The sequence below is a fragment of the Ctenopharyngodon idella genome, chromosome 13 (assembly GCF_019924925.1).
Source record: "Ctenopharyngodon idella isolate HZGC_01 chromosome 13, HZGC01, whole genome shotgun sequence".
Lineage (NCBI taxonomy): Eukaryota > Metazoa > Chordata > Actinopteri > Cypriniformes > Xenocyprididae > Ctenopharyngodon > Ctenopharyngodon idella.
Genome location: NC_067232.1, coordinates 19,186,699 through 19,198,961, shown reverse-complemented (window position 1 = coordinate 19,198,961; position 12,263 = coordinate 19,186,699). Strand labels below are relative to the sequence as shown.

Sequence of the window (12,263 nt, the reverse complement as noted above, 5' to 3'; positions counted from 1 at the left end):
GTCGCAAATAACTCCTTCTAGTTTAGAAACCTTCATCAATACTGATCTGGAAAACCTATAATGTGAAATCAAGACTTTTAATCGCCAAAAAATCGTAGCCTATAACAAACTCAATATTGTTTACAGTAAAAAACAGTGTTCTTGATAAGATGTCCCCCCCCATCTTTGAAGAACCTTACTTTTTTTGAAGGATGCTTAAATAATTCGGTTGTAGCTATCGAAAAAGTAGTGATATTAGGCTGTTTTTTTTTCTTTCTTTTTTTTTTTTTCTGCTGGTATGAAACTGTAGACTATGCGTTTCCTCTGTGGATTGTAGGAAGGATCATTACATCCCGCCCCGGTAACGTGACATCACCGGGCAGAAGAACTGCCTTGTGCTGCCGGACTCCAAGAAAAACACACAACAGTTTCACACCGACGAGTGGCGGTCCTCACCTCTCTTCATGCAAATCAAGCAGCCATGACAAAATGGGAGATTAATCGACACATTTAGGTATGTTTACTTGAAATTGTTGGTTATCTAAACAATTGTTCAACAGGGCTTACTTCTCGAAGCTGCCAGTTGAATCAGGAATAACATTGTAGATGTAATCCAACAGCGCCTGATGATGCTTCCGAGCCCGGCTACATCAACGCCGTTTTCTGTGAAGGATATACTGAAACTGGAGCAGCAGTCCCGCCACCTTCAATCTCTGCATCCCGCGCAACACCACGCGCAACTGCATCCGGAACTGCAGGAGAGATTTCAGGCACCATCATCCTGTTTTCTCGGAGGTGGAGACAGCCCCGGCTTCTCGGAGAACGAGGAGAAGATGTCCTTTCTGAACTCTCTCTCCATGCAGGATAGTTTAGTGGAGAGCAGCCTTTCCCCTCCGATGTTCGTCCATCCGGCCCTGGGACACGTCGACACTAAACTTGAAGATGAACTTGAGGACCATGAAACGAGTGGGTGATTTGTGTTTTACAACTGACGAGAATGAATTTGAATTCTGAAAGTCACGAGGAGATCGAATTGCACGTGTCTCTGAATATTCGGAAGAATTATTAAAACAGATTCATTCAAAGCGTCAATTTGTTGTATAGTACAATGTTATTAGCATAAAATTTGCATGAATCACGCAGCTTTATCATAAATGTAGAACTAACTTTGAGGTTATTAGTATTGACTAGCATTAAAAGTCATACATCATGCAGGCCTATCAAACTTTTTCACAAAAATGTGACAAATAATTTAAACTATAGTTTTGAAAAGAAAAAAATAATCAAATAAAAAAATAGAAAAAGAGCCACTTTGAAACCTGGTAGGCCTATTTTTATGCGTCTTCAATGCAAATAACCTCGTTAAAGTATGTAATTATATTAAAGTTAAACAATTACGATAAAGCTGTATTATTTATATAATATTTAATGTGAATATTGCATGTTATGAAAATTATATTTTTCTTTTTTCGGTTTAACCCTGTCAGAGACATCGTATACCACATATATGTAGCCTAAATGTATAAAATATAGACATATTCGTATTATATAATTGACTGACCACTTATTTATTGCACTACGTAATTATATGATTCATCTATTGATCAATGCACATCTTCATAATTTGCACTAGCTCACGCATTCTCCTGTTTATTTAGTAGCCTAATAAAGTTTTACTACTATACACTGGGTTTTACATATCTTAATTTAAGTTTCATTTTATTTTACATTATTTCTAAAATAATGCACAATCTGGGCGATTTTGTCTGTAAGTGACCGAGACTTGAGGTAAAGAAACTTTGGATATAGGCCTACATCCAGACTCGCCTCATGTAATGCGCAAATTTTTTTGTTTATGCAAGGAAATGCTTGTATGAATCACGTTAAGGGAGAGTTAACCGAGTTCGCGTTGTACCTTTGTTGTCTCCTGCTTTTGTAGAAAGCTGCGGTGCCATCATCAGATCCCCGGAGTGTGAGGGTGAGGTGCACTCGGACACGGAGCGCGCTCAGCGGCAGAGAACGCGCCGGAAGCCGCGGGTGCTCTTCAGCCAGGCGCAGGTCTTTGAGCTCGAGCGGCGCTTCAAACAGCAGCGCTATTTATCGGCTCCTGAGAGAGAACATTTGGCTAGTACCCTAAAACTGACATCGACGCAGGTCAAAATTTGGTTCCAGAACCGAAGATACAAATGCAAGCGACAGCGTCAAGACAAAACACTGGAAATGGCAGGACACCATCACCCGCCGCCGCCCAGGAGAGTGGCGGTGCCGGTCCTGGTCCGGGATGGCAAACCGTGTTTAACGGGATCACAGAATTACAACGCCACGTACGCGGTGAACCCAGGCCCGTACACATACAACGGCTATTCATCTTATAACAACGCCGCTTACACAAACCCTTACAGCTGTACATATCCCAGCCTTCCACCTCTCCCGGCAAACACATCCACCAACGCGCTGATGAGCATGAGTCTGAACAACCTCGGAACATATTCTCAACCTCAGACATCACAAGGCACACCCGTGTCCGCGTGCCAAGGGACTCTGCAGGGGATTCGGGCATGGTAGTGCCATTGCAACCCAGCCGTCTGTAAATAAATGACAACTTTACATTATTAGCACACAGTTAGCCATGTTTTATAGGCCTAGGGTCGTGTATAGTCTGCCTTTTCAGTATAAACTTGAGTGAATTTCTTTTAGCAACCCTGCCATGATGGCTGAACGAATGCACATGAATAGTATTCATAGCAATGTAGACCACCTATTTGGACAACATACTCCCTGAACATTTGCGGGTCCAACTTTAGACTGGCACCATTGTATCCATACTCAGAGACATTTGTTTTCTCATTCATTGCACTTATAGATGAAAAGTTATTACCTAAGAAATGTTACGAATATTGACAATGGTGTGTGTGATTTTGTGCAAACCTACATTGTAAAAATAAAAACAGTAAACTTTATTTTTTAAAAAGTCCTGCTAAAATATTTACTAGCCTATTTGAAACACGGATAGCCTCTATAAGAGTCGAGTTTTAAAGAACATTTAAGTTACAACATTTAATTTTAAGAAAGAGAATGACTGACAGACATAAAATTCAAGACGCAAAAAAAAAAAAAAGGGTTTTAATAAGAGGTGCAGACAAAATTCTAGATACGCTACTGCTATTTAACCCAGCATTTTCCGTATGTAGTTTGCTATATGAGTCAAACATGTTCTAGCAATATTAAATATTAATTTAAAGTGTTTCGTTCATGGTAATATTGATCAAAATAAAGACTTGTGTACGAAATAAGCTTTATTTTATTATTATACATTAAAACATTTATAATTAGCCTTCTATAATATACAAGAATAATTCGCATTTCAAAAGTCTCCCAAGCACAGCCTTGTTTAAATAGCACTTTAATATGTTCGTATATTAACGAGAGACTCATAAATTAATTCCGCGCACAATTATTCGCTTTTGTTCCTCAGTTTTTCAAAGACGAAGGGTTCACAAAATAAACGACAATAACTTGATTTTTGAAAACCCAATGCATGCTATAGCAGAGAATAAAACGTGCAACGGCTTTAAATCGATACTTTAATAACCTGACTTTTCAGACAAGAAGATAAAAGTTTATGTAGGCCTATTTTGATAGAATCATGACTAATTGCATTTGAGATATGAACTATTTTGAGTAATAACAATTTCACAAGAAATACGTAGACCTAGTCTGCAATTGGTTTTAAATACATAAACAAATTAATAAACAATGTAAACAAGGGAGTTTTGAATCATTTCCCACTCTCTCCATCATCCTCTTTGCTTCTTCCTCGAATGGCAGGTTCCAATCTTCTCCAGTATAGACTGTCTGCAGAAGGCATGTTTTTATTGGATGTAACTGCTGAGTCTATAATGACCCACGTCGTATTTAATCACACTATACAAGCGTTTATCTCGAGAGATTTTAATCATTGTAAAACTTTTACCTCAATGACTTTTTTTTTTTACTTTATCCTGACTCTTAAAAATTACTTTCAGCTGCGCAATCGTAATGAAATCATTCCGAGTTGTTAAACATTACTTCAGTAAATCCTGTTAATTTGGATATTAGCACATGAATTGATTTATTAAAATACCTGACTAAACATATGTCAGTATTTGTGCACGTTGTGGAAACAAACACCCCTCGAGAAAGTTTGGGCCTAAATTCAGCATCAACAGCTATAACGATTCACAAATGTAAAAAGAAACAATATCAATCAACAATATAAAATCATACGAAATAAAAAACATTATTAAATGACAACAATTTTTAAAAAATGGCATTGCGTGATTCATTGGAGTTACTGAATTCCAGTTCCTGGCTACCTAATTCATCATTTTAATTTTGTAATAATAAACACAAAGCTTTAATGGAAACAAGTATATGTTCCGCCATTACGCACGGCGTAACTCGTTTATCCTTCAGCCCATTCACGGTTTCACCAGAGCTCCCACTCTAATAATGAAGATTAATAGAAAAGTAAACAGAGTCATCAGGGGTTTGTCTCTGCTAATAGCAAGGATGAACAGCTCCCCTCGCTACTGCGAGGCCATTGGACATACCTGCTGTCAGGGTAAGTGGCCCAGACACTTCAGTGTAAATACTCATGGCGACAGAGCGGCGATGCCTCAGGATGAGCCGCTATAGAGAGTGCTGGACTAGAGATATGAATCTATAGAAAGGATTTCTGGACGAATATCAGCCGAGGGTGTGGTTAGTTCCCCTAAACAGTGTGTCATAGGCCAAATATTAGTAGTTGGATGGCCAGATTTCATTTGTTGTTAACAATCAAGCTAAAAACCGAGGCGAAACTCTGTTAGCTTGACCACATTTGGTTAAAATGTAAACTATTATTATAATTGTTTTTAGTTTTAGAATTCTGAGCTTATTCACTGTTATCCCAGCTAACAATAACATGTTCTAAGAACGTTTTGCTAATGCTAATTTATGAAAATGTTCAAAACGTAAATATATAAAAAATATTACGTTAAGGGAACATTCAATTTTGCAAATATTAGCCTATGGGATTGTTACTTTTGAATGTACAATCTGAAACAAACGGTAACAGTTCAAGTTAGAAGAACGTCCAACTAAAACGTTTCTGGAAAAACGTTGCATTGACGATGTATGTTTTGTTTTTGTGCTAACGTTTAGGGAACATTATTAAAGACCAGGTAACTTTAAAGAAACGTTCTATTAACGTTACTGGAAAAAAAAAAAAAACGTTGGTTCATAACTTTGAGAGAATGTTGCCAGAACGTTAGCCAATGTTCCCTGTAGCTGGATATTACTGAAATCTTACTTAAATCAGACGTCCTAAATCAGTTAGGAAGGAAGAAAATATCTATATGGACTGGTTATCTGTAGAGAGAGATAAAAAAGGAAGGAAAAGATGATTTGGAGCACAAGAATTATTTCAAGAGAACAAGAGGTCAAAGCTATAAGGTCATTGCATCCATCTTCTGAACTGCAAACCAGGCAAACAAATGATTGTCTATATATGGAGGACAAGGAGAAATTAAGTAAATAAGCTGGACATTTTAAAGGGATTAAAGTGGTGACAATTAGCCTAAATTAACATTGAAACCAATCGTTATAAATGAAAATAAAAGAGGAAAGGGATGCATGTGTTATGAAAACAGCAGCATAAGCATAAATCACAGCATTTGAATGTTATGCTTGTATAACCCGTTATCATTTCACTGATCTCAAACATCACAGCTTTAATAGATAGGCTAATGAACAAACACATTTGCGTTTTATGGGGAGGAAAGACAGATAAAGGATTATTAACAGGTCTTGATTTTGTCAGAAATCTCGGTGTGATAAATGCCATATCTTACGAGAAATCCACAAAGGTTGAGTACCACAGCTTTGAGTGTTATCCTAAATGTAATTTATACTGTCAGCACCTTTACAATGGGTGTTACAGGGTGGAAAGCGCCCCCTGCTGGTCATGCCACGTTCGATCTGCCATCCAAACGCACTTTTTGCACACAAGAGCTGTTGGTCCTCCGAAAATCTTCTAAAAAAGTTTAGAAATATAAAGACGAGGTAGGCCTTTACTTGTCAAGATTGTAATTCTTTATTCCTGAGAATATGATGCATGTGAAATTTGACCTTTTCCCACTTCTTTAACTAGAAATGAATCACTATATTCTTCAGAAACATCTGAAAAGTAGAGAAATAAACTTGGCCACTGAATCTGATGTGCAACCCCTGGAGGATTTTTCTGTGTGACTAACTTAACTGAATTAGAGTGTTTCTTCAGAGTGAAAAACACTTAAAACATTTCAGACCTCCCAATATGGTGATATAGCTTACTCAACATAAACAACAGCAGAGTAATATTTATTTGGTTGACCATGGTGAAAGTGCAAACAAAAGAATAGCATCCTGTTCAAAGTTTTTTTAAAAACATGAACCACTTACAAGATCTGGCATAGTTTGGTTTGTGAGCTCTTAGTAAGCTACATGTGAAACATTAGACCAAATACAAGCACCACAAGCTTGTCATCATATTTTTGTCTCAAAGAATGAACTTTTAACTTTTTTAGGGTATGTAGTACACATGCACCTATCTGTTGAGCATTATATTCTGTGAAAGCTACAATTCAGTAGGGTGAGTAAAAAAACACTCACATTAAAAGCATATTCAGTACAATCCACATAGGCTATGTCACCTTTTTATTGCAAATATTTATTTACAACCATGTGGAAACACAATTTCAAGTCTGCTGTCTTTAACTTATGGAATTTTGTTGTCACAAAGGATTATTGAATTAAAAAAGATGTGACGTTTTAGGAATGTTGGAAAATCTCGGAACATAGCTATTTTCTAGCTGCTACAAGCAGGCCATTGGCTGGTCAACCAGATATTCAAACACACGGACAGCAGATGAACACCAGCTGGCCACTTGGAGGCGCTACAATCGTATTTCATAAACACAAACGGACAACAATAGCTTTGAGAATCATTTACAACAAACTAAGATTTACCTTATAATGTCATACAGAATCGAAATATGCGCATTCATAGGAATTTCGCTGTAAACTGGACCTATTAATGTTCTATTCTGTGTAACTCCTTAAAAACCCTGCCAGGATCCGAGAGAAATTTCACAAAACGTGTACGAGTTAAAAATAGCCTATTACAGGTAGGATAAAGAGCGTTTACGCGAAAGACATTTGAATTGAAACTCACATTTTTTTTGTGCTTCACAAATTAGCATTTACGAAAAATAAGCATTTAGAGCAATAATAAAAAATACATTATTGAATTCAAGATGCAAATGTAAAATTCCACTACTAATAAAGCAAGTTTATAAAAAAAATACGTTTCAGTTAAGCTATAGGCCTATTTAAATAGCTCATTATATATTAGCATGCTTAAAAATATAGCGAGATCAGTGTAGTGTATGGTAGGCTAAAAGAATAAACAAACGTTTGAATTTTACAAAAGAGCATTTCGAAGGAAAAGAAAAGCTGAAAAAAGTTTCAGTTTCAGTTAAAGACGAAAAACACTTTATTATATTTCGAGCTTCATAAGAACAAATGTGTTTTAGAACAATAGAATTTGAATTAAGAACATGACAAGTAGCATACACATAATTGCCTATAACAGCTTATATAATTAATACAAATAAAAGAAACTGAACATGAAACTGCATTACATCAGACGAGAAACGAAAGATTGAATAAAAGAAAAGAATTCGATTAGTCACCGAATAACTTTATACGTCTAAGCAATGCAAATGTTGAACATTAATAACTAACATTAAATATTAAGTGCTGTTTTTAGATGTACACAGGCTATACAAAAATAATGCTACTTAGCCTATTTTGAGGATTTAGGGTCTTATTTTAATGTTTTAGTCAGCGTTACCTTTGAAATTGTGACCTCCAGTATAGGCATCTAAATTTCGAAATACATAAAATATTAAATCAATTCAAAATGACTTGATTGCACCTCTTCTATAATTAACATCAAAATTGTGATTTCCTACCTTAAATTCAGTAATATCTATGTTAATTGTTTTAGCATAAAAAATAAAATAAAATCCTGTGAAATTCCAGAAAAACCATATGTTGGCATAAGTTGTTTGATTCGGCTGACAAAAGTTTGAAAAATTATGTCAAAGTCAGTGTGGCGTGACCAACAAGCGAGAAGCCATTTTGCTATCTTTGACTAACCATAAAACAGAGGGACTTTCCTTTAGTTTCGACCCCCATGTCTGTCAAGGTCTTAACGTTTTTCTTTAAAATGTCAGATATGTTGACCATAGTTATTAAGGCACGTTTTCATGTCGTAATGGGTAATCTAATGTTTTTTAAATCTTGAAAAGTATATTTGAAAACCTTTTTGAAAATACTGATTAAGTTCACCCTCGCTGTATTCAAGGTGCAAATATTTTAGTAGGCTACTTTTTTACCACTTGAGAGTTTTGTTTTGTTGATTAAAAATGTAATAAACGTTTTTCATAAACATATGAAACCAGTATGAGTACAAAGAACACATATATACAACACCTTGTTTTAAACTAAATCTAAAAAAATCTCCTTTTTATAGTCTCGGACATCCTTCTTTGTCATCGAAAAACAAAAATGTCCTAACAAACTAACAAAGCCAGTAAGAACGTGTGGTAGTAAACCGATTTCGATAGGTTTTCTATTTCTACACGTCTGTTTTAGAGGGAGGAGCGAAGTGCTCCAGAAAGCCCATTGGCACCATGTCTGGAAAGAGAACAGAGAGGACTAGTGCGCACATGACATTTTCTGACACTTGCTTGTTGATTGGGTCAGAAGAAGTTTTGCAACAATTAAATGACACTCAAAGAGGAAAACCATTATACCGTGGACTAATCCATCGCCATGAACGCGCAGGAGCTTCCCAGATAGAAGCGCAAAACTGCAGGCCATCGAAAATTGACGAGCAGGTTACGTAAATGTTTTAAATGGCGAATAACCGCACATCCTTTTCCATCCACAACATATTAAACCGAGAACTTGATTGCGAGAAAAATTGCCGTCTTAATGAGGAATACGCAGAAGAGCGGGTTCATGTGGAGAGAGGGGAGCAGGATTGTTCAAGCTCATCTCTGCCGGTGGGGAACGCTGGCGCTGAGAGCGCGCAGAGGCGCATCTCTTCCTGTGTGCTCGTGCTAGACTCATCATCCTCTGACCAGCATTCATGCGAGGATGAATCAACAGGAGGAGAAGACAATTCACTAGAAAGACGACACGGTGAGACATTAAAAGAACTTCGCGTATAGCCTATACGTTGTAATATACGGGGAGACTGCATGGGCAGTGTTGTAAAACATTTTGTTTCAACATTTGTAACTCGGGTTTTTTTTTTTCTTCTTCTTCTTCTTTTTTTTTTTTTGCATTATACTTGCAAATATAATGTATAATGTTCCCATATTTGTCTGCTACAGATTAACATTTAGTTTAGAAAAAAAAAAACCATAGGGCTATACATAAACTGTGTACATTAACGTTAATGCAAAGAGTGCTGTTGTCGGTACCTGACATTTTACACTTCATGCATTAATTTATTGTGGTAATAAAACGTATTAAAAAAAATAATACGCATCACTCAAATCCAATTTCAACATTTTAATTCAAAACGGCACAATTATATGAAGAATTTTAATTAAAAAAAAAAATTGCATTCAATTGGATACAATTAAAAAATACGTAAGCTAACCTCTATGAAAACCTAAAAAAAAAAAAAAAAAAAAAAAAACCAGCGTGAGTTGTGGCAAATATATAACCTATATACACTGTCTAATTCTGTTTAATATTTGTGGGTTCAATAGAACAAAATTAAACAACAGATCATTCATATAAGAACAGTTCTGACATTTAACATCCATGATCACAAATCAAACTATAAAACAGACATAAAATTATACTCAAAATGGTTTTTGTCTTGTAAATACCTGTAAATGTTTTTACAAAGAGAAATATAATCAGATTTATGCTCATTTTAGTGAACATTAAAGGACAGATCTGGTTTCATCAACTATCATCAAAGATTTTCATATTTAAAACAAAACAAGACTGTATGATTTTTAATTGCTGGTCAATATTTTATGTATTTCTATATTTGTTTCCAATTTTTAAAGTTACAAAAAATGGTGACCATTTTGAATTAAAGTGTTTAAAATTAAATGGGAGTGGAAGGTGATAGAGCATAATAATTATTACATTTGATTATACAACAATAAATTCAGTTACAACATTTATAGTATCCATGTTTTAAATTATATAAGTAAGGGTTAAAAAAACAGCACTTTTTGTTCTCGACACTAATTTATACAGTTTACAATATATCAACATTTAAGACACAGCAGAAATTAAGAGAATTAAAACATTTCTCATTGCTTTATAGTAAATATCTGCAGTCCACTCCACATTATGTATGTTGGGATTATTAAGTTCTTAATGGTCACTGGTCAAAATTGTACAATTTTTTAATTAATCTTATGGGTCCACAGCACAAAGGCCTCTGATTTTCCAAACAGAGCCTAAACCTGTTTTTTTTTTTTTTTTGTCCATCTTTACAGATCACAACATGGACCAACAGAAACCACAGAGCTGCAACTTTGAAGAAAACAACTCCAAATCGAGCAAAAAAAGGTCTCGGGCAGCATTTTCTCACGCACAGGTGTACGAGCTGGAGCGGCGCTTTAACCTGCAGCGGTACCTGTCTGGCCCTGAGCGGGCTGACCTGGCAGGAGCGCTCAAACTGACCGAGACACAAGTGAAGATCTGGTTCCAGAACAGGAGATACAAAACTAAACGGCGGCAAATGGCAGCCGAGCTCGCGACGACTCCCACAACAGCCCTTGCAAAGAGAGTGGCAGTGAAGGTACTGGTGAGAAACGACGAGAGGCAATATAACACAGAGGAGCTGCCCAGTCCCTCTGTTCCTCCCCTATACCAGTCATTCCCATACTATCCTTATATGTTCTGCTTCCAGCCTTGGATCTGAGGAAACACTTTAAGTGGTGGCCTGTACTGATTTACCAGAGTTACAGCATCATGTGGAAAGTGATTGTGGAGACATGAACAGTCAAAAACAGCTAAAGTGCATTTATGCAGAGAGAAAAGAGCAAACAAAACTGCTATTCCTCCAGCAGGATTTTAAATGCTGAAAGCATAATAAACTGTAGAATGACAATGAAACCAAAAGAGGAATCTGATGTTCTGCTCATAATCATTATGATCAATAATGATCATTAAGCCAAAGCAAAGACAATTCATTCAATAGAGTTTCTCTCATTTGTTGTCATAACTGTCATGTTATACAGTGGCCACTAATGTATTTGGAAATGTAATGCACACTTAAAATCTATGAGTTTCATTGCTTTAGATAACAAAATATCAAACCAAAAAGTAGCATCTTAAAACAAATTTAGTGGATGCACATTCCACTAACATTTGACAAAGTCAGAAAGTGTCCAAATATTGTATAATTCAAAACTTAACAATCTTCCATTAATAAAATGTTTTGTATGACTGAATGCCACTTAATATTAGTTTGGTGTAATATTTGTTATCTAATGCAAAGGGATCCATACATTTTTAAATGTTCAAATACTATTTACTGCTGGTCCACTGTAAATGCTTTGATATGGAGTGTGTCTAGCTAGTTTGGGGAGTTTTTCTGTTAGCATTTGTCACTGATTAAAGTTCATGTTTATTTACATCACCATGAATATACACTGTATATGTCTTAAAATGTGTCAACTGTTTTAAATCAAAGCCTAAATTAAATCCAGTCTAAAAGTCACTGTCCTGTACAGAAAAATACAGGTTTAATAAAGTTACAGTAGGTTTTAGAAAAAAAGAAAAAGAAAAAAATATCTTGTGTCTGAGACAATCTAACCGCAAAAGCGTAAAGCTTAAGAGGGTTTGTCAACACAGAGTATGGAGATTAATGGCTTAAAGGCAATAATTTAAGAGGAAGCAATGATCAAAAGATTTTTTGTGCATAATGGCTTGACGTGACAGGCTAACATACAGATAAAAGCCAATGAAAATACCCTCAGTACACGAATGTAAGAAGAATTCAATAGTTATAATATTAGATAAACACTAAAATCTCCTACTGAGGCCATACTGGCTGTATAAATATGTTTTAAAAAGGGCTGAGTAAAAAAGATTGATTTCCCGATTTCTAATTTTTATGAACCTATATCGATTCTTAAATCACAAGAATCTATCTTTTAGTCTGTCCTTTTCAG

At 35.7% G+C, this 12,263-nt stretch overlaps 2 protein-coding genes across 2 annotated transcripts; both read left to right on the top strand.

The window, feature by feature from the left end:
* Positions 1-605: 605 nt before the first annotated feature.
* nkx2.3 (NK2 homeobox 3) lies at positions 606-2,939 on the top strand. Its single transcript, XM_051917721.1, has 2 exons — positions 606-945; positions 1,919-2,939. The coding sequence occupies exons 1-2, from the start codon at positions 606-608 to the stop codon at positions 2,542-2,544; spliced, it is 966 nt and encodes a 321-aa protein (XP_051773681.1). The 3' UTR covers positions 2,545-2,939.
* Positions 2,940-4,997: 2,058 nt separating this feature from the next.
* On the top strand, positions 4,998-11,729 carry nkx3.3 (NK3 homeobox 3). Its single transcript, XM_051917723.1, has 2 exons — positions 4,998-9,252; positions 10,581-11,729. Exons 1-2 carry the CDS (start codon positions 8,964-8,966, stop codon positions 11,006-11,008), a joined length of 717 nt encoding a protein of 238 aa, XP_051773683.1. The 5' UTR covers positions 4,998-8,963; the 3' UTR covers positions 11,009-11,729.
* The last annotated feature ends 534 nt before the right edge of the window (positions 11,730-12,263 follow it).

Excerpts from the sequence above, each read along its gene's own strand:
- nkx2.3 (XM_051917721.1), top strand. The coding sequence starts at position 606 with ATGATGCTTCCGAGCCCGGCTACATCAACGCCGTTTTCTGTGAAGGAT. Across the intron at positions 946-1,918 it reads ACTTGAGGACCATGAAACGA|AAAGCTGCGGTGCCATCATC; the intron begins GTGGGTGATTTG and ends CTGCTTTTGTAG.
- nkx3.3 (XM_051917723.1), top strand. The coding sequence starts at position 8,964 with ATGGCGAATAACCGCACATCCTTTTCCATCCACAACATATTAAACCGA. Across the intron at positions 9,253-10,580 it reads TTCACTAGAAAGACGACACG|ATCACAACATGGACCAACAG; the intron begins GTGAGACATTAA and ends CCATCTTTACAG.